Source organism: Schistocerca americana, chromosome 3 (genome assembly GCF_021461395.2).
Source record: "Schistocerca americana isolate TAMUIC-IGC-003095 chromosome 3, iqSchAmer2.1, whole genome shotgun sequence".
NCBI classification, from domain to species: Eukaryota; Metazoa; Arthropoda; class Insecta; order Orthoptera; family Acrididae; genus Schistocerca; species Schistocerca americana.
Genome location: NC_060121.1, coordinates 396,226,540 through 396,250,070, shown reverse-complemented (window position 1 = coordinate 396,250,070; position 23,531 = coordinate 396,226,540). Strand labels below are relative to the sequence as shown.

The 23,531-nt window shown below is 38.7% G+C and overlaps 1 protein-coding gene across 1 annotated transcript in view; it reads right to left on the bottom strand.

Annotated features, from left to right (window-relative positions):
• Positions 1-23,531, bottom strand: part of LOC124606110 (teneurin-a) — a 360,362-nt gene that overhangs the window by 43,309 nt on the left and 293,522 nt on the right. The window contains exons 25-28 of the mRNA XM_047138074.1: positions 20,497-20,728; positions 18,004-18,263; positions 8,361-8,530; positions 1,803-1,935 (exon numbers count right to left, since the gene is read on the bottom strand). Coding sequence (XP_046994030.1) covers positions 1,803-1,935; positions 8,361-8,530; positions 18,004-18,263; positions 20,497-20,728 — 795 coding nt within the window. The remainder of the gene's footprint in view (positions 1-1,802; positions 1,936-8,360; positions 8,531-18,003; positions 18,264-20,496; positions 20,729-23,531) is intronic.

Genomic DNA, 23,531 nt, shown 5'->3' with positions numbered 1-23,531 from the left:
TATCCTTGTTAGACACTGAGAGAGCCTCTTCATTCTCTACACATTGCAAGTAATTTATGTGACCATGTATTGAAATTCAATCCATGTAAACATGACCAAAGGGCAAGTAAAATGAAAATTTCAAGATTTAAAATGCTCTGAATTTATTTTCTGTTAGAAATGAGCACGGGACAAACATCTCTGCATGGTACTTCATTGATATATTCATATTAATGACACTGATGGGTAAACCCAGTACTACAATGTAACTAGAATATTTTCAGACAGAATCTTTCACTCAGCAGCAGTTGCGCACGGTTTTGAAATTTGCTGGCATATTAAAACTGTGTGCTGAAGCATGATTCAAAGCCCAGTACAGCAGACTGGTTTAATCTGCCAGAAAGTATCAAGTAGAATACTTTACATTCATTCTGCTGCTCATCACAAAGGTATGTCCTACTCTTATAAGATCTGCGCTAGTTTCCAGAAGCTAACCTTTACTGGCAAGATTACTCCACAAACCAGAACAGTATATTCTGTATAGGAAAGGAGAACATCCTGCATCGCATATGTGCTTGATTCAAAGATAATAGCAGTGCGTAACAGTCAGTGTAATTTCCCATCATATTTGTACTTTGGCAATGAGTAGATCTCTCATCTCTCAATAAAGTTGACAATGTAATCCCAAGAAGACACTCGTCTGACCCTGTTTTACAGAGTAGACTTCTCAGATACTTTCAAGCAGATGAGACGCAGTATCAGCAGCATTGACTGTGATGAAAAGTGGCTCTTCAAAGCTCCAATACTAGTTCCAAGTTCACTTCACCTTAGTACCAGGTCACCTACAAGTAACCACTCCACTAGGGGACTGATAACTCAATTTAACTTTACAAAGAACTCCCAATATGTCTGTAACACACTTGTCGACAGAGGTTTTCTGACAAACTATGCATCAGTTCTTCAGAGTGATTGGTCAGTATAATGCACACCCATAAATGTCCCGCTCATAGCAGTTCAGAAACATGCCTGTTTGCTGGGGATAAAAAACTTGGAGAATGGACAAAGGGTGAATATGATAACGTGCTCTTCACAAATGAAGAGAGACCAGCTTGGTAGCTGTGGACTCCTAGTGTGAAGAGACATTTATACATTATATTGGTGAGTCCAGGGAGTTTCACACCTTTGTTGTGCCTGAAAACCATTGCTCACAAGAATAAATACATATCACTAGTCAGAGTTGGGGAAAATGATAAGTATGTAGCTGTCAGAGTTGTGGTGATAGCAAAACTTATTTGAGATGGCACGGGGCTGTTTTTCCTTTTTTTCTCTCGGTTAGTTTCTGTGTAAGTATTACAGACAATAGCATGATTCCTACATTGGTGGTGACTGTTTGGAATTAGATCTTTTCTGCATCAGCATGAAGATGATTGGTCTGCGTTTCAAAGAAAATATAGGAAATTCACAGAAATTTCTTGCATGAAGTTATAAGGTGAACCCTACCAAAACACTCTAGAATTAATTACACTGCCAGTTGTGTGGAAAACACTAAAAATGTGGTAGCAACTGTTCATTGTACTTCAAAAATAATAGAGGCAAACTTTGTCATCATTGTATTAGCATGCAGTGGAACACATTTAAGAGACTGCACACTGCAATGGCAATGCCCTACTTGAATAACAGCTTCGAAATGGATAGTTCGTATATCTAAAGTCTTTTCACCACATACAAGTAAAGAACCACTAGCAAGTACTCTGATTCTTACATTTTCAGGCAAATTTCATTATGTGAAAATATAAAGATATAATATGTTTTTAAGTACTTACCATATTAAGTTCATTGTAAGTGAACTGTGTAACGCCATCCTTTGGAGAACTAATTTCTGAGAGCAAACCATGACTTTCATAGCTGTATTTTTCACTTTGTACACCCCACTGCCAGCTGTCAACCCTGTTGAATCTGTAAAATTAAACACATGAAATAAATCTACTGTACCTAAAATTGTTTTGACAAAACTGCTAATGTAAATTTGAGCAAATGGACTCACATGTCCCATGTCACTGGTGTGCGCACAATCTAGGGAAACACAGTCACTTGTGAGTGGGCAGTCTAAGGTAACAGTGTCACTATGTTTTCGATACAGGAACAATAGAGTTGGATCAAGATTGAATGTGCCAGAGGTCATACAGCTCGACAGTGTCATCAAGGTCTTCAAGAGGCGTGCAAGGAATCGGCATTGCTGTATAGAGCAGTGGCATGTTGGATAAAAGCCTTCAACCAAGGTTGGCAAACTGTGGCAGACATGCATTGGGCAGGTCGTCATGACGTCTCTGAAGAAGATGTGCATGCTGTTGCCATGTTAGAGGACAGTGATCGACACCATATGATTCGTGAGCTCACCCATGAAACTGGATTAGCGCAACTAACTGTGCTTTGCATCCTGACGGAATGCCTGGGTATGAGAAAAATTGCATCACGGTGGGTTCCGCATGACTCGACAGAAACGCAGAAACGGATGCATTATGATGCTGCTCAGATGCACTTGGAGCACTACGAGCATGAAGGAGAGGCTTTCTTATGCCGTATCGTAACACTGGATGAGACATAGGCCACATAGTATGAGCTAAAATTGAAATGCCAATCCAATGAATGGCATCATTATGGGTCGCCGTGAAAGTCAAAAGTGTGTCAGAGACCCAGTATGGTGAAATTTATGGTGATTCTCATGTATAACTGTGATGGTGTTATCCTAATGCATTACGTTACTCCAAAGCAGACCGTCAATGCACAGAATTACTGTTCGTTTTCGGAGCATCATTTGCGAGCAGCTTTGTGAAAAAAGGGGTGACACTTTCTGTGCAACCCACCCATCATTTTGCCCGACAATGCATGGGTCCATACAGTGCAAGCTGTGGCTGCTCTGCTCGGTCAATGCGACTGGGAAGTACTGTAACATCCACCATACTCCTCGGAATCACATTCTTTGATTCCGAAGATGAAAGAACCACTTCGTGGCATTCGCTTCAGAACTGTTCCAGAGATTCGACAGGCAGTAGGCCGCTCCACTCGCACCATCAACAGAAGAGGCTTTGCTAACGGTATACTATGCCTTCCACATCATTGGCAATGGGTTCTACACAACGCAGGTGACTACTTTGAAGGACAGTAACAGGTGCAAACATGTAACTCTTTTGTATTGGTTGTGAATAAATAGTTGCCACTATTTAAGTTCCAACCCTTGTATATTTCATTAATTTTATGACTTACCGAACGAAAGCGCTGGCAGGTCGATAGACACACAAACAAACACAAACATACACACAAAATTCTAGCTTTCGCAACCAATGGTTGCCTCATCAGGAAAGAGGGAAGGAGAGGGAAAGACGAAAGGATGTGGGTTTTAAGGGAGAGGGTAAGGAGTCATTCCAATCCCGGGAGCGGAAAGACTTACCTTAGGGGGAAAAAAGGACAGGTATACACTCGCACACACACACATATCCATCCACACATACAGACAGAAGCAGACATATTTAAAGACCTTTAAAGACCTTTAAAGACATTTTTTCCCACGTGGAATGTTTCCCTCTATTATATTGATATTATTAATTTTATGACAATTTATCAATTTAAGTTGGCAAAAATTCCAAAGATGATAATATTAGTCAAAAGTATTTTATAAAAATGAATGAAGATTCACAATTTTTAAATGACAGTGGAAGCACAGAACCAGTGAAAGCCATGTTATATAAAATGAATGTAAGTGAAGGAAAATGCGTGAAACTTCCTGGAACATTGAAACATTAGACTGAGACTCAAACTCAGAACCTTTGCCTTTTGCGTGCAAGTGCTCCACCAACTGAGCTACTTGACCACAATTCATGACCCATCCTCACTCACAGCTTTATTTCTGCCACTACCACATCCATTCTGCATGAGAACTTCTGTTAAGCTTGGAAGGTAGGAGATGCACTGGGAGAAGTAACGCTGTGAGGACGAGTCATGAGTCATGCTTGGGCAGCTCAGCTGGTAGAGTGCTTGCCTGTGAAAGGTAAAGGTGCTAGGTCTGAGTCCCAGTCCAACACACAGTTTTAATCTGCCAGGAAGTTTCATACCAGTACACACACACTGCAGAGTGAAAATTCATTCTAGAAAACACATCTTTTAAATATGTCAATGAGTAACACAGTGTCACACATTTATCTGGTATAAGGAGTAACAAAAGGAGTCCAGTAACAGTTGCAATTGAGTGTTAAAGTTGGATTATCTTGTAAGCACTGCAACTTATAGCTAGCAGTTGTCAGAGGGTTAAAAAGAACAAGGTGATCTTCCTGTTAGCAAACAGTCACAAGACAGCAACATCTGAATCTGTAAAGAACTCTTTCTAAAGAGAATGTCAAGTAATCAGTTTTTTTAAACCAAGTGAAAATCTCAATGAGGTCATCTGTGATTTGGGCTCTCCAGGGAAAGATCTTAGTAAAGAATACCATGTAGTGATTACTTGAGGAAGGAGGAGGCAAGCACAGTTTAGACCATAAATTCAGCTTCTGATTAAAAAAATAACTATAATAATTAACATGTTAACATTTTCTGTGACCTTGTTAAGGCTTTCAGTTGCACGGATCATAAACTGTACAAGAGAGGGTCAGATTAGAATAAGACCTTTACTGTGGTGTTCCATAAGTTTCAGTGTTTGGCTCATTTCTGTTCTTAACCTACCACATCCATACTAGACAGAGCCAGGAGAATAATGGAATGGGCTTACAGTGGTCAGTTGGTTCACAGCAAAGAGTTTAACCCTAATATTTAAGAATACACATTATTATGCAATTTCAAACAAGTCAAAATGCATTACTGGTACCAGAGGTAGAGATTAATGAGCAAAAACTAGGTAAGACTCTATGTGTGAAGGCCCTAGATGTCCTTATGGATAATAACCTTTGATGGTGGCAGCATGTAGATTAGTTAACCAAACAGCTGATATTTGTCTCCTTTGCAGCTAGAAATCTCTCTCACTGTGTTAACCAACAGTTGAGTTTGCTAACATACACTGCATACTTTCACTTAATACTGTTCTATGGCATTATACTCTGGGCCAATGCATCTAATGACAAAAAACATTTATTCAACAGAAGTGTGCAGTGAGGACATTACATAAAGTTAAAATCTGAACATCTCACGATACTTCCTTGGATTCTAACACCTAAATGCCAATAAATTTACACTGAGGTAACAAAATTCATGGGATTTCTCCTAATCCCATGTTGGGTGTCCTTTTGCCCAGCACAGAGCAGCATCTTGATGCAGCAGGAACTTGATAAGTAGTTGAAGCCCCCTGCAGAAATATAGAGCCACACTGCCTCTATAGCCATCCATAACTGCAAAAGAGTTGCTGGTGTAGGATTTTGTGCACAAACTGACCTCTCAAAAGTTCCACAAATGTTCGATGGGATTTGTGTTGAATGATCTGGGTGGTTAAATCATTTACTCAAATTGTCAAGAGCATTCTTCAAACTAATTGCAAACAATTGGGGCCTGGAGATATGGTGCATTGTCATCCATAAAAATTCCATCATTCTTTGGAAACTTTAAGTCCACAAATGGCTGCAAAAGGTCTCCAAGTAGCCGAACATAACAATTTCAAGTCAATGAATGGTTCAGTTGGACCAGAGTACCCAGTCCATTCCATGTAAACACAGCCCACACCATTACGGAGCCACCACTAGCTTTCATAGTGTCTTGCTGACAAGTTGGGTTCATAGCTTTTTGGGGTCTGCGCCACACTCAAAACCCTATCATCAGATCTTACCAAACAAAATCAGGACTCATCACATCAGGCCACAGTCTTCCAGTCATCTATGGTCCAACCAATATGGTTATGAGCTCAGGAGAGGTGTTATAGGCAAAGTCATGTTGTTAGCATGCGCACTTGTGTCAGTCATCTGCTGCCACAGCCCATTAACGCCAAATCTCGCCACACTGTCGTAAAACAAATGTTTGTTGTATGTCGCACACTGATTTCTGCAGTTATTTCATGCAGTGTTGCTTGTCTGTTAGCACTGAGAACTCCACACAAACACTGCTGCTCTTGGTCTTTAACTGAAGGCCATTGGCCACTGCGTTGTTTGCGGTGAGAGGTAATGCTTGAAGTTTGGCATTCCCAGCACAGAATATTGAATTCCCTTGTGATTTCCAAAATGGAATGTCCCATGTGTGTAGCTCCATGTTCGAAGTCTGTTAATTCATGTAATGTGGCCATAATCACTCAAGAACAAATGACAGATCCGTCAATGCACTGCCCTTTTATTCCTTGTGTATATGATACTACTGCCATCTGTATATGTGCACATCACTATCCCACGAGTGTTGACACCTCATTGTATGCCCTAATGGTATTTTTGGTTAATGAGAAGAGTGAACAGCATAATTCACAAATGCAATACTATACCTAAAAATAATTTCCATGTGATTATGCGTCCCTGTCTAGGTTCAAAATGGCTCTGAGCACTATGGGACTCAACTGCTGAGGTCATTAGTCCCCTAGAACTTAGAACTAGTTAAACCTAACTAACCTAAGGACATCATAAACATCCATGCCCGAGGCAGGATTCGAACCTGCGACCGTAGCGGTCTTGCGGTTCCAGACTGCAGCGCCTTTAACCGCACGGCCACTTCGGCCGGCCCCTGTCTAGGGTTCAAAATAAAGTTTTATATTTTAGTGCAAAAGTCTAGCAGAAAACAAAGCTGGAAATACCCGAAATTCAAACAGGAAGTAAAAGAGTACCTTATTAGCCACTCCTCTAATAATTTATCAGAAAATCTACAACTGGAAATGTAAATTCTGGTTCACACTATTGTTTATATTAAACATGTTTTTAAATTTTTCAGTACATACAGAGCCATAGTTATCTCTGAAATCAGTAGAGTTACATAAAGCCTTAGTATGAACTAGTAGCTTAAAGAAGCAGATAAATAGTGGAAAAGCAGTGACACTGGATCCTTTCAAAGTAGCTACCTTCTTGCTTTGTTTTTCAAAATAGCAATAATTAATCTATAGATAATTCCCATAATTTTCACTATGAGCAAATTAGCAGAAATAGCCTGCAGCACTTGTATCTACCTGTTAATGAGTAATATGACTTGTTCTACATAGGTATAGTTTCTGCTGTATGATGGGATCAACAGAATATGTATGTGAGGGGATGAAAAAGAATGATGATGTCAATACGTGTTATAATTTGAATAAAAAGAGAGTATCTTTCAGTGCTTTTTTAAAAATGAATCCTTGTTTAAATATGAGACCTGAAGCAGTAATCAAAATCAAAATAAGCAGTATTATTTCTTATCACATAATTTCAGATAAATTCGATAAACATTATCAGTTTGTGTTTATTCATTTACTTTACGAATACATTTATGTGCATCAATTTGCATTGAGAGTTTTAAATTTATTGTTGAGGGTTATGAATTATTTAGGAATAAAGGAGATGACTCACCGACAAAGGCAGAACAGCTGTGTCATTGAGAGGCACAGAAACAAAAAGTAGCTTGTCTATCTTTCAGAATGAACTCTCTTTTTCTAGCTATAGGAAAAACATGCACACATACGCATACACACTCACCCATGTGCACATACATGCCTGTCTCACTAGATTGTGCTTAGGTGACTACCCAGTTGACTTACCACATTTTAGGGAGACAGGCGTATACATGTGATTGTGTGTGTGTGTGCATGTGGATGTTGTTTTTTCTACAGCTAGAAAAAGGAAGTGCTGTACCTTTTGTTTGTGTGCCTATCGATTGCACAAATTTATAGTTTAAGAACTTATATTAGCATAATGGGTTTATCAGTGGATGGGAAGTTATAAGTAGTAATGTTATCACACTTCACAGGACCTATATTTCATAAAATATGAGCTACCTTTCATTCTTAAACCAATCTTACCGTCAACCCTAGCTTTTTCCCTGTGCAGGATGTGTTCTATGCTACCTCCCACAACTTTTAATTCTAGTAATGTGATAAGCCTTTTTCCACTCTATAATGAGAGTTGTAAAACTCGTCAGTATTTGTCATTCCTGGAAGTCTGACAATATGTTTACATTCAAAGTTCCTCATAAGCTTTCACAGATGTTAAATAGTTTACATTAGATATTCTGACTTCTTAACTGAGAGCAAGGTTTAAAATTTGGCTATCATAAACTTGAATGTATGTGAAGTTATAACCCTCTTGCTGAACACAGTTGCTGCGATTATGTAAAATGCATAATAATTTGGTGATATGACACAATCCATTGTAAGCAAATCACAATAGTGAACATATTGGCAGTGTTGAGAATACTGCAAAAATGTTCTTAAGTATAAAAAAATATTAAAATGTTGTTCTTACCTGTCATAAGAGACATTGACGGGTTGTCCTCCAGTTGCTGGAACCCATGACTGAGGCAAGCCAGCCTGATCAAATGATATTGTAAGGAGAGGTTGTCTTTCACGGTCATAAAATGTCTCCTGTCCAGTTACTTGGTTAAATTCAATACCAAGAACTCTTGAACTGTTCACCTATAATCAATAATGTTATATGTGAACTGTCTTTTTTGTTATTCAAACATAATATCTATATTATGAGATTTTCAAAAAATCTCTCAAAACATTTTTGACAGAAAATTACTACTCAGCATAAATAATTTTATGTGCACTACAGTCTAAGAAAAATTGCAAAGCATTACTAATACAGTAAGGGACACCTATCTTTACACACACACACACACACACACACACACACACACACACACACACACACACACACACACACACACACACATATATATATATATATATATATATATATATATATATATATATATATATATATATATATAAATGATATAAATAAAATTGTAAAGTAACATGATATAGACATAGAATAACTATTAAAGACAAGATGTTGCTTAACATTGCTTCAAAAATTCTTGACCACTTTACCTCAAATTTTTATACAACACTTTAATAAACATTCAGATGGACATACACTATATATATTTAATGTACATATAGAGGGTGTTCATTTTAACTGAAGACATTGAAATATTTCAAAAAGTATACGTCGAATCAAAAATGTTTTAATTCCAATCTGTTTGTCTCTGAGGGGGACATCCAAAGATACCACACTCGGCCCACCACCCTATCCCTTGCGTGAGTGGCAGGAGGCAACTTCGAAATCTTCAATGGGAACCCCTGTTTTTTATTGCAGATTATGACTACAGCAAAATCCACATGGATTTTATCTGCAGCATTTTCTTTGTTTCACCACAGATGGTGCTATAATTGGGGGAACAGAAATGGGTACACAATGGTAATCTGTGATATGCTATTCAGTGGCCCTCGAATGTCCAATGGCACGTGGGACCCCACCTCCATGCTATGAGACATGACAGGCCGATATTTCGTAAATTCTGATTGGAAATCCCATTTGCAGTGTTGCATTCCTCTGATGTTTTGAACAGGGGTCTACTCAACATGCCACTGTGGCCGTGTAACGAACTACGACATATCATAACAGGCAGTACACTGAGACTGGAAGCTCATGTATCATGCTGACTTAGAACAGATAGCAGCTACAAACATTATAACACTTTTGCACTGTTTATTGCCTGCACACCTACCTATCATTTGGAGAACAAGTGGATGATGAATGTTGCAACCACAGAAGAAAAAACAGAAATTATCCTGATTTACAGAGAATGTAGGAGAAATGTTGAGGCTGCTCTTGCTTGTATGCCTAGTGTTTTGCAGAAAAAGCTCTCTCTCATTCGTTCTTTTACGAACTCCTTAATGTCTGAAGGCTGTGTACACACCGGCGAAAGAAAATGAAGTAAATGTGTTGAACTTCATGGCTACGATTTCCATTACTAGGTAGTGTTTTGTGAATGAGCAAACCAACAAATGCAAAAGGCGCCCATGTTCTCTGCCAAGATGTTCTGGATTAATTAACATATGTTGTGGATCATGGGGAACAAACTCATTGGTCCATATTTTATTGACAGCACATTGAACAGATGCCATTATCAAATATTTTTGGAACAGGGACTAGGGTACGACTGCAGGATGTTGCCCTGGATGTTCAACAACATATTTGGTTTCAGCACGACAGTTGCCCAGAGCACTACATTAGACCACGTGTACACTGGCAAAGTTAGCCCTATTAATTAATAACTAAATAAATCTGTGCTACAAAAATTTGTGATTTCATTTTCTTTCTTGTAGTCTGAGTTAACTATGAAAATAAAAATTGCTTACACAACAATGTGCTGTTCTGTTTTCTTCCCAGCAGAAAATGGAAAAGTTGTATTTACAACTTATCAGTGTATGTTTAGAATACTGCTACAGAATATAAATCGTCCAAAACTGTCACTGAAGCTACTATCCTCACAGATCCAGCACCTGAAGAGGTCTCTCTCATACCCTATATACCAGTGATCCCAAATGAGTTACTCATTCATTCTAAGCAAGTTTTCATTGGCAATAACAATAAACAAGTTTCAGGGTCAGAGAGAGAGAGAGGGGGGGGGGGGCAGAGGGGAAGAGGAGGTGGATAAAAAGGTGGGAGGAAATGGACATTTGGACAGAGAGAGGGGAAAGAAGGAGAGGGACAGATGGAGGGGGGACGAGGAGGTGGAGAAGAGGGGAGGAGGTGATGGATGGACAGTGGGGGGGGGGGGGGGGGGGGGGAGGAGATGGATGGAGAGGAGAGGCAGGAAGGACGTGGGAAAGAGGAGATGGATAGACACAGGAGATGGAGATTAGGACATACATCCAATTCCCATACATATTTAGCAATTGTGAAGCACTCACACATTCAGTAGTTATTGTTTACAATCAAGATTTGCTCAATAACTGTTAGTGAACAATATATATTTAACAAAAGGGATAGCTCCTGTATAGGTTTGCAGATTTGCACTACTCCCAGCAATAATTTTGTTAAGCTGTGTTTACTTTTTGAGCTTTCCATGCAAGTGAAGAAGTAGCGCACCACTTATTTCTTTTGAAATGCCCAGGCTCTATGCACTGAATGCAGCTAAGCCACATGAAAACAAGTTGTAAGCAACTTGGGTTGTGGTGCCCTTTCAAACACAGACATGGGTTCCCCACATAGCCACTTGGGAATGGAGGGAGGGGAGGAGGGGGGGGCAGGAGGGGGCAAGACCGGGAGCAAGGTGAGCAGCTTTTTCCTCGACACATAGACGAGACAACACTTCCTCATCACACTGCAATGACTGGACCTGCAAAGGCAAGCTACAAAATCACATCAAGACACTGGTGGCTCCTACCATGGTATGACTGATGAATCTGTTTATGCCTACAATGTGTGACAGCAACATTCTTTGTTCAATCAATAGCAACTGACAATGGCAACACCAGCAGCTCTGACTGAGGTTTTTGTAGGTCGTCCTTGGTCATAAGGTGAATGCTGGAGCTGTTCCCTTTAAACCTCTCCAAACAAATTACTAATTAGGAGATATGAAATAAAGCATCCCTTTACCACAACAAACAAATAAAGAGCCAAAACAGTATAACATAGCTAGTACCCTAGCCAGTTCACGTTTAGTGAAGTAACTACACTCCTGGAAATTGAAATAAGAACACCATGAATTCATTGTCCCAGGAAGGGGAAACTTTATTGACACATTCCTGGGGTCAGATACATCACATGATCACACTGACAGAACCACAGGCACATAGACACAGGCAACAGAGCATGCACAATGTCGGCACTAGTACAGTGTATATCCACCTTTCGCAGCAATGCAGGCTGCTATTCTCACATGGAGACGATCGTAGAGATGCTGGATGTAGTCCTGTGGAACGGCTTGCCATGCCATTTCCACCTGGCACCTCAGTTGGACCAGCGTTCATGCTGGACGTGCAGACCGCGTGAGACGACGCTTCATCCAGTCCCAAACATGCTCAATGGGGGACAGATCCGGAGATCTTGCTGGCCAGGGTAGTTGACTTACACCTTCTAGAGCACGTTGGGTGGCACGGGATACATGCGGACGTGCATTGTCCTGTTGGAACAGCAAGTTCCCTTGCCGGTCTAGGAATGGTAGAACGATGGGTTCGATGACGGTTTGGATGTACCGTGCACTATTCAGTGTCCCCTCGACAATCACCAGTGGTGTACGGCCAGTGTAGGAGATCGCTCCCCACACCATGATGCCGGGTGTTGGCCCTGTGTGCCTCGGTCGTATGCAGTCCTGATTGTGGCGCTCACCTGCACGGCGCCAAACACGCATACGACCATCATTGGCACCAAGGCAGAAGCGACTCTCATCGCTGAAGACGACACGTCTCCATTCGTCCCTCCATTCACGCCTGTCGCGACACCACTGGAGGCGGGCTGCACGATGTTGGGGCGTGAGCGGAAGACGGCCTAACGGTGTGCGGGACCGTAGCCCAGCTTCATGGAGACGGTTGCGAATGGTCCTCGCCGATACCCCAGGAGCAACAGTGTCCCTAATTTGCTGGGAAGTGGTGGTGCGGTCCCCTACGGCACTGCGTAGGATCCTACGGTCTTGGCGTCCATCCGTGCGTCGCTGCGGTCCGGTCCCAGGTCGACGGGCACGTGCACCTTCCGCCGACCACTGGCGACAACATCGATGTACTGTGGAGACCTCACACCCCACGTGTTGAGCAATTCGGTGGTACGTCCACCCGGCCTCCCGCATGCCCACTATACGCCCTCGCTCAAAGTCCGTCAACTGCACATACGGTTCAAGTCCACGCTGTCGTGGCATGCTACCAGTGTTAAAGACTGCGATGGAGCTCCGTATGCCACGGCAAAGTGGCTGACACTGACGGCGGCGGTGCACAAATGTTGCGCAGCTAGCGCCATTCGACGGCCAACACCGCACTTCCTGGTGTGTCCGCTGTGCCGTGCGTGTGATCATTGCTTGTACAGCCCTCTCGCAGTGTCCGGAGCAAGTATGGTGGGTCTGACACACCGGTGTCAATGTGTTCTTTTTTCCATTTCCAGGAGTGTATTACGTGTTCATTGTGTTTGTTATTTTAGCATGTGCTATAGAGAATTCTGAGGCAGCAAATGACTACGTGTAATAATGAATCAGGTAATTTCCCTGTTCTCTGATCCCATGAATTTATGTAAGTTTGGAGAAAAATTAGAAATCAAGAGGCTAGGTAGGTCGACTCCTACTTTAACATCAATTCAGTAGAAAATTTAGCTCTGCAGTGAACAGCAAGCATGAATGTCTGTGTGGCTGTGATTTGGAAAACACTGTATTTTATTTCCCTTCTTTATTATTTGGAGGACAGCTTTTGTCGACAGTCAACACCCCCATGACCAAATTAGGAAACACGAGCTTTCTTTGGGCCACATGAATAATGTTTCAAATCTGAAAAGTTTAGTCAACATAAATATAGCTACCCAATTAGAATGCAGGTACAGAAATATGTGGCATTACACCACCAAAAGGATACCAATAATAGGTACATACTAAATCTAATTATTAACTGTACTCATTTCTGTAATGCATTGGAACTTGTCCTCCGCTGACATGATGAGACTGAGATGTCCTCCAATTCCTGGCATTTTTCATACATTAATTACACTCAGAATTAAAAATCACATTTATAAAAAGCAACAGCTTTCATAGGCACCTCTAAAATTGTCCAGAATGAATTCTCCCAATGCACACTTCAAGTTAGCAAAGAGGAAAGTAGGAAGTAAATTAAAGGAGCAGAGTTTTTGGCTGTAATGGCTGACAAAACCAGTGATGCTGACAAAACCAGTGATGCAGCCTGTGTTTTCCAGATGGTTTTAGTGAATAGGTACATCATTAATGGAAGACCAGTTGAAAGATTTACAGAAGCCATAGCAACAGAAAAGCATCGTGCTCAGTCTTTGGCAACATACATTAGGGAACAGACAAATCACAATTAGAAGAACTGTCTACACAAACTAATACACAAACATCTGATGGTGCAGCAATCATGAGTGGTTCGCTCCCAGGGTGCAGGTTCTTGTTACGGAAAAGTTTTACGATGTTGCTTCATACATTCATTATTATGCCCACCAGTTGAATCTAATTATGCTTAAAGCCACTTTCATTAATAAAAACATATAAATATTTTTCACCAAACTTCTGGGACTTTGCAGCTCCTTTTCAGCATTTCCACAAAGAACATCAATTCTTGACGAAGTAGTACGAAAAGAGCTGCCATGTTCAGTGCTTACTTGTTGCAATTAACAGTCAAAGATTATCAATACTGTTTTTGAATATAGGGATGACATTATGAAGTGCATGAATAATATAGCCAATGGGGAAAAAAATGTGTCATAAAAATATCATATGACAAGCCTGCAGTTTAGTAATGATTTTGAAGGATGAATGGTTCATGTTTTTGCTTTTTATTTTTAATAAAATTATGATTCATGTTGATATTTATATATACAGCTATAGAAGAGGGATACTCACCCACATTATGCACAAAATCAGCTGACAGGTTTCAAGCATAAAATTACAAATATTAGGGAAGGTGTGATTGAAAACTCAACAGATTTAGGTAAGTATCATAAAAGGAGGAGAACTAAAGGTCTAGGAATGATGAGTAATCTACTGCAGGACGCAAAAGAAATATGTTATGATGTAAGTTATGAGGTGAAATAAAGATTCAAATTCAGTTGACACTTAGTTGCAGCCTCTCTCTTTCTCCCAAAGAAATTTTCCACTTACTCTTCCTGTTTTCAGAAACTTCTTTCAAAACTGCTATTGAATGTCTTACTTTTTTGGAGGCAAAGAAATTTCAAACAGAACTCTCTGTTATTTATGGAAGCGAGGAGTACACAAGTACATATGGAGCTTGTCAGATTACATAATGGATAATAACTTTGTGACACATAGAGCAAATCTCTGAAACTCACGCAAGTGATAATTACAATTACAATGACATCAGATGCAGAACATTCCTGAAATGTGTAAATATTTCTGAAATGCATCAAAACCTTCATATGGAACACTACGGACCAAGAAAGGCAAACAGCACTTGCAATGTTCTCTACTGAATGGTACCTTGCTTAACCCTCCCATTACGAAGCTTTTCCACACCTCTATTTTACCAAGGGGGTATTTGGACTACCCCAAAAGAGTTTTGTGTTTTATTGTAATATTTGTTCTCAGATTTAATTATTTCCATTGAATAGGTTTATTTAGTAATGAAGAAAAGCTTATCAGGTTATTAGAAGTATTTAATCAGATCACAGATACAAGGTAAAAAAAACTTTTTTTCTTTCACTAAATTCAGTACTCAACGAACAGAAAATTAATAATCTATGTACCTCAACAGTCACTGCAATAAAATAACACAAGACTTTTTTCAACTTTTCAGTCAAGTACATTTTTGCACTGCATGCACATCACAGTAACAGTTTCTTCTCTGTGTATATTACAAACAGGTTTCTTGCACGTTACACAACAGAATCTTGTTTTCTGATCTTCATTTCTCTTGCAATCTTGACATCATTGTGGCGTTGGTAACTAGGAACACTGGGTCTGGATCACTGCTGTAGGAATTGCAATATCACAAGCTTTCAGTGCATCTTGTACATCTTTATGAAGACCGTTGATATTTTTGGCTCTTTCTTCCCAGTTGCCTTTGCTGAGTCCAAATGCCAGTTCAGTCGTGAAGAGATTATGTCGGTTTCAGTTATTCTTCTGCCATTCAGGAAATCTTTGAGTGTACAGAATATATGCGTTCAGTGCTGCAATATCTATCATTTCCATGAAGATTCTTAGTGACCACTGCCTCGTTCCTCTAACACAACTGTATTCTCTTGTCATTATGTCCCCATTATCTACAGCAGTATGATTTCGGGTTTGTGTTCACTTTCTTCACCACTCACTTGTCTCTCATTATGCTGAGTAGAGAGTAGTATTACTGCCTTTCCCTTCTTTGGAACATAGGGAACTAGGTTCAAGTTATTTGTGAAACCAAACATTGAAGAGTGAACTTCTCTCTTTCTGTTTGGCAAGAATTCACTTGGAATATCTTTCTTATTGGAACGCAAGGTACCAACCAATGTCATGTTTTGTTTTAGTAGTTCAGCAGCCAATGGTTCACCATTCCTGTGTAAATTTGGACCCGTAATAAGTAAGATGTCTTCACATCGGCACAAACCCAAATTTTAATGCCATACTAGCCAGGCTTGCTCTTCATATAAACTCTAAAAGGGCAGTTTCCTCGATACGTTGCTAATCATTCATCAATAGTCAAATATACATAAAGGTAGAAGTTCTTGCACAAGTTAGATTGAAATTTGTCAAACCCTACCCTGTTGGCTTGTAGCTTGTCCTTGGTTTCTTCAATTCTTTGTACTCTTGTGTCTCTGTTGTCAAATCGCAAGAATTTCAGTATAGACAAAAACTGGTTTCTTGACATGGTGGCAGAAATGAATGGTTGCCGAAAGCCAACATTACCTCCCCACACATCGGAAGCACTTGTGCGATGTCCTCGAGTTTGACCACCTCCTATTAGAGTTGCTAATACAGCGTACACTTCAGCTGCATTTATATCTCTCCATGTCGTTTTGTTCGAAGAATGAGCTGCATTCCACAAAGAAATTACTCGTTTGGCTTCCCTGTTCATTTCTTCTACAATGATGCTCATGATTTCCAGTGAGATAAATAATAAAAATGACTCTGTTATTGTTTTGATTGTTTTTCCATCATTCACTGGGCCAGGTGTTACGTTCAAAATGTTACAACATTGACTCTGCCCAACTTTTGGTGGTTCACTAGAAAATTGTAGTCCACTTCTAGAAACAAACAAATCTCCAGTGTCTTTGTCTTCTTCTTCATCTTCTTTTCATCATCCTCTTCTTCTTCTACTTGTTCACACCACACCATACAGGCATGAAGTGCATCTACACTATGTAATTTTACTACATATTTTCATTCATTAAAGATTCTAATTTTGGACAAAGATGGGAAATGAAACAGGTCATGGCCTAGTCAAAGGAACCACCCTTGCATTTACCTAAGGAATATCAACATGTCTAGCTGAAGGATATATTGTGGAGAAAAGTCTGAAATTTATATTTACCCAGCAGTGGATACCAAATAATTGATGACGATGATCAAGATTGTAATAAGAGGTGTGTTTTGTCACCAGACAGTAGATCTGATATGAAAGCTATTGCACTTACATAAACATTGTTAAGGAAATTCATGGGTGGCACAAAAACAGCAATTCAAGAAAACAACTGATGGTCAGGGTTCACAGCTGTTAGAATTTTTTAAAGGACATAATATTTGCCATTAACTGTAGAGATCATTATTTCACAACTGCAGGTTTGGCATGTGAGGCGTTTTCCAATGGTACTGCAAAAGACTTTGCTTCAGTGCATCAACCTTTAAAATCCTCCAACACATAGACATGTCACTGTCATTGGCCTTAGTTCATAAGTAAACAGTATGTTAGAACATTCATTGGTAGTGATTTACATAAATGATGTGAACATTGTGAAAAGGCTTATTTTTGAGAAATTACATGAATACATGTCAGAAGATTTTAGAGTCTGACATTTGCTGAAGCAAAACCTTCTGCAGTACCACTTAAAAATGTCCCAAATGCTGAAATTGCTATTGTGAAATATATAATGTCTATAGTCAATGCCAAATATGATAAGCTTTAAGGAATTCAAGAGGATACAACCAGTAATTGTGTGGAGGAGGAATTCGTAAGTAGATAGTTACATGAAGAGTATACATTAAATAAAGGTTTAGTTTCAAAAATGTGACTGGATGTTTTTGTTTGGCCATTTAATCATGGAGCTTATCCAGGGTGAAGCACTGCAAAAGAATTTCCAAGGTTGGAGATGTAATTCATTTGTTCATAGTTACATACGCTATTTTATAACACTCTTCACTCCTTCATTGCAAAATAAATGGTCCATAAGCCTAACATTGAAAAAAGTGTGTAAAACAAAGCTAATTAAATACATCAACCATATTTCTTACCCATAGCTCCTGCAACAGCGTCTGATGGGGAGCACTGACATCACCAACTAAGCTGTAGCTCCAAGCCATGCTGTTAGTGAGACCATCACCAAGTGACAATGTCTGTCTACTCCATAGTGGTAGCATTTCTGCCTCAGTTGGTAGAGATAATTCAAGGAGTGGATGTCTTGCAAGAGCAGAGCTCTCCATCCAACCACCCCAGGCCCAACGAACAATAAACGATCCATTGCGGAAGCTTACAGCTTCGCTGGTTGAAACTCCTGGAACAAATAAGAGGCTGTAATTAAAATGATGTCCATGGCAATAATAGCAGTAATAATAATAAAAAGTAAAACAAACTCTTTTAATCTGTGTGCTTGTCATTTTGACGACTTTGGGTTCTCTCAAGATTTCTATTTCAAATACACTGTTGGTAGCACTATGTATTCTCAGCTGTAGCAAAGTACATTTTGGTTACTGGGAGCATTTAAATAACATTAGACACAGGATGATTAAAATTATGAATACATATATATTATACAGCACAGAACTATTGCCATCATTAATCATCCTACAAAAAACTATGAATGTGCCTATCTCAAGATATACAAAGTGGGGCACAACTCATTTTGGCAGAATGCAAGATTGTTTTGTTGGCAGTATAATGAAACAATAAAACATAGTAATAGTAATAATAATATAATAATACATACTTACTGGAAAAAGCCAAACTCTTTTAATTTGTGTGCTTGTCTGTTTAAGGTCTTTGCCTTTGGAAACCAATTTGGTTCCAGTACAAAGCTTGTGGTAGCACTGCACTGAAAGCTGTCACAGTCAGTAACATGGTGGATATTGTGCTGTTTTTGTGCAATGTGCGAAGAAGTCAATGTTTTTAATGAAGTGCTAATTGAAGACTTATCTATGCATTATGCCAGTTGAAGGTGGGCAAAAGCTCAAAAATGTATTGTGATAAATAAAAATATGTAAAAAGTTGGCTGGTTGCTTTATTTCTTTAAACTAATATAAACCCAGCCATGGAACTCAACAACTAGCAAAATGGATAAAATTTATAACAAAATATTTTTCTAAGTAGCACCCCATTTCCTGTTATCAAGTGCAAATATACTGTGAAACTCTCTTGTTTGAACTACTGTGTTTAGGTATTTATTGATCGTAGTACATCATTTGGGATATATAAACATATTTTCAAAGAATCTATGATTCTCACACAAAGTGTGTGTTTCATTGTGCTGCCAGACCTGTATGAAAGAATGTGTTATCTGTTTTATAGTAAGCGTCTTGGGGAGTGGGAACACATGTTCATGCAATCAGTACAAAATCAACACTATGCTCAGTCATATTAATAAAAAACATCGGAATACAGTACCTCAATGAACTGTAACAATAAATCCAAAAACTGTCAGACTGATGTAACTTGTTTTAAAAGTAAATCTTAATATTATAAATAAAAAACGTGGAGGTACATGTAAAAAGATGATAGTTGTTTTGTTAGACCCCTTGACAACAGGCCAGTGCAAATATTTGCTGATTAGTGGAAAGCAGGTTACATGGAACATAGAGCCTACTGTCACGACACTCACTTTTATGTTGAGCGCTTTCTCCAAAAGCATATATTTATTTGAGGTGACATGAGAAAAGTTATCTTTCAGTTGTACATTATATTTCATAATCATAATAAATGGAGTTTGAGAGCCTAGATGTATAGCACTGTGCAATTTGTTTTTTCTTTCATTACATTTTTTCCCTACTGATCAACAAGACCAAGATTTTATAATATGTCAAAGAAAAACACAAAGAAGTAACACAATGGAGAAACAAAATACACAGTGCTGCTACCCATCCAGTGATATCACAGGTCGCTGACCAATTACAGCTCTTTAACCTACCTCTTGAATTCTATTTACCTTGAAAGAAAAAATGATAAAAATAACATAGAAACAAATAAGAGATGAATATGAAACTTCTTGGCAGATTAAAACTGTGTGCCCGACCGAGACTCGAACTCAGGACCTTTGCCTTTCGTGGGCAAGTGCTCTACCATCTGAGCTACCAAAGCACGACTCATGCCCGGTACTCACAGCTTTACTTCTGCCAGTATCTCGTCTCCTACCTTCCAAACTTTACAGAAGCTCTCCTGCGAACAGAAGTAAAGCTGTGAGTACCAGGCGTGAGTCGTGCTTTGGTAGCTCAGATGGTAGAGCACTTGCCCGCGAAAGGCAAAGGTCCTGAGTTCGAGTCTCGGTCGGGCACACAGTTTTAATCTGCCAGGAAGTTTCATATCAGCGCACACTCCGCTGCAGAGTGAAAATCTCATTCTGAAGAGATGAATATTTATGCTCTTTACCACAGCGTCTTTATCTCTTAGCAATCCAAAACAAGACAAGTGTAAATTCCCAAATATCATGTAGCGCTAAGTAATATGCACATATTACTGTAATACACATACGTAACATATTTACAGAACTTAAAGCTTTTCTATGCAAAGAAAGATACCTTCAAGTACTGTTAGCCGTTTTGCTCCTCTGTCTTCCATTCTCAAAGTGACAGAATGCTGTGGCTGAACTAAATCTCCAGCAGATAAAGACTGCATTAGAGATGAGATCTCTACAGTTAATCCATCTTCTGCTGTAAGTCTAGATGCCAAATTAACGGTTTCTCCTGTAGGTAGTATAACATCAGTAAGCCGACCATTTGATTCATAGTGATACATATATGTTTCACCACCCTGTAAAGGATATTCATAAATAACCATAAGCAACAGGAAATAACATACAGACATAAAATGTTGCTTGTCTATACAAAAGCAACAACTCTGATTAATAGTGGCATTTGAATAAATAGATAGACATGAGAGGCACTAATATATAGCTAATGTAAAGCTTGAATAAATGCACAGATCAGTTATTTTTATGCAGATTGTTGAATTTATCACAGGACAGATGATAACTTAATGTGATAAGCTAAAGAGTAGACATTTTCCTGTTCAGGTGTAGCTGCAGAACACGACTAATACACAGTTTACAAAAGCAGGAAATAAGTACTATGTACATCAAGACTTGATGGTGAGAACTGATAGATTTAAAAACCATTTCACATTACTATCAATAAAGAGAAGCTAAGACAAACTTAGAGTTAAAGAAAGAAATTCAAGGCTTCTGATGACTAACGAGCAGTACACATGGAAATAGAATGCATATGCTTGAGTTTCTTTATTTGGCAAAAGACAGGAAAAGCTATGAAGAAATGAGAATGTTTAGAAATCAGAAAGGAAAAAAAAAACTGGGAGGTGGGGGAAGTGCTAGATGCTGATATGGTCTAATTATGTGGAATACATGTGGGCAAGAACTTAAGCTGTAATATGTGTATTGACTTCCTGTGAAATATATTAAATGGTTTGGTGTTTGTGATGCAAATAATAGCAAGTTCTACTGTCATAAATGCAGAGAAACTATCATATCATAGTTCTTTTGAATCTGGCATTAAATGTGGTAAGGGTTTCTAGGGAAAGATAATTGTCAACAATATTACGAAAAGGAAAGTTGCTACTCACGTAATAGCAGAGGTGCTGAGTTGCAGATAGGCAAATAAAGCTTTCGGCCATTAACGCCTTCATCAACAATAGATGACAGACAGACAGTGACTCAGCATCTCTGCTATATGGTGAGTAGCAACTTTCCTTTTCATAATATCCCTTAACTCGCGAGGTGACTTTTCTGTAACATATACCACGAGGTGGGGTCTCTGTGACCCCTATGCAACTTTCCTTTACATAATATCCCTTAACTCACGAGGTGACTTTTCTGTAACGTATACCACAAGGTGGGGTCTCTGGGACCCCTATGTTTTAACCGAGATTTAGGGCAAAAATCGTCTGAAATTTTTAAATTATGCTATATAATATTTATTTTTACAATGATTTAAGTGTTGTTTAAATGCTTCTAGTTTATTTTATTGGACTAAACAAAGCCTGCAGCATTTTACTATTTATTACACAAAAGTATATAATTTTGTGTGGTTCTTTTGAATAGTACACATAAATAGACTGTTAGAGTACTGAATTTTACATTCTGAAAAATTATACAATCTCTGTAGCAAATATATTTCCTAATAAAACTAAATTACAGGGTTTAAATTTGTGCATAAAAATTCCACCTGATAGGTACAAAGAGTGTCTGTCAAATTGACATTCATTGCTGGAAACTACATTTTTCTTATCACCACTCAGAACACATTCGATTTTAACAGACACTTTAAGTATTTTATTGAAAAAAAAAAAAAAAAAAAAAAAAAACAGATAGATCCCCATTACAACTTTGCTGAAGTTCTTCCTCCGAATGATACTCTTGTTCGATAGCAGAACTGTGATCACTGGCTAATGTAAAATCATCATTTTTTTAGTTTATTTCTTGATCTATATCACTGACACCTTCCTCCATAGACCAACTAACAATTTCATCAAACTCGGGAAAGTTAAAAATAACACATTTGTGCCAACACATTTTGAACTATACAGTACCATACTGAAGAAAACAGGTACGAAGCTCACGAGGTGCGGTTTAGGAGACTCCTACACCTATCAATAACATGTGACAGCAATTAACACAGAAGACAATAATGCAGCCTACAGCAAAACATCATAGGCTTGGCAATTTAAGGAGGGCAGAGGGAGTATAGAAGCATTCCACCACAACTGGCCTTGGAGAGCAAGTTCGAAAATTTTTGCCTGGTCTGAGAGACCAAAACTTGTGAGTTAAGGGATGTTGTTACATTCCATCCTGGATTTTCCATTGTTTGAAGATGATTGTTAGATACATGTGCACAGTACAGCAAAAAGAAACTTGTTGTTCATTAGTTTGTAAATTACAAATCCTAACTGTTCTCTCCCTATAAATTTATAAAATTATAATCTTCTTACACAGCAGACAAAAAATGTTTGAGGAGAATCATTTTAACTGTACTTGCAGAATGAGAAATAAAAAGAATTCTTCCCACACACAAACTGAAATTATATGCACAGCTTCTACAGTACATGAGGATGGCAATCTATAATAAATTTATAGGCCAAACCATACTTAATATGGAGCCAGATCCATAAAAAGAAGGCTGCAGAAGATGTTTGTGGGGGAAATGTTACTACTTAGTACACAAATGCATGGAGAATTAACTGATATTTTGAGCTAAGTGTAATTTGATTTTAGATTGTTTTCTATAATAAAGCTATATTATTATTATTATTATTATTATTATTATTAGGGTTTTGTTATAAGCATCAATTCTCTGTTTGCAGTGAAATTTTGCAACAAATGTTTGATATGTCTCCAGTACCTGAATCAAATGATTTACATTAATAATGTTACAAGACTAATAAATCACAATTCACAAAATGACCTCCATCCATGTAAAAGTTTTTCTGTTTGTCTTTAGTGTGGTGATTTACCATAATGTTACTTTCATTCTGAGCTCCTACTGACAAAGGTATAAATGCTTAATTTTTTTCTTGTAGATACCAACCCAGAATTAGACATTGC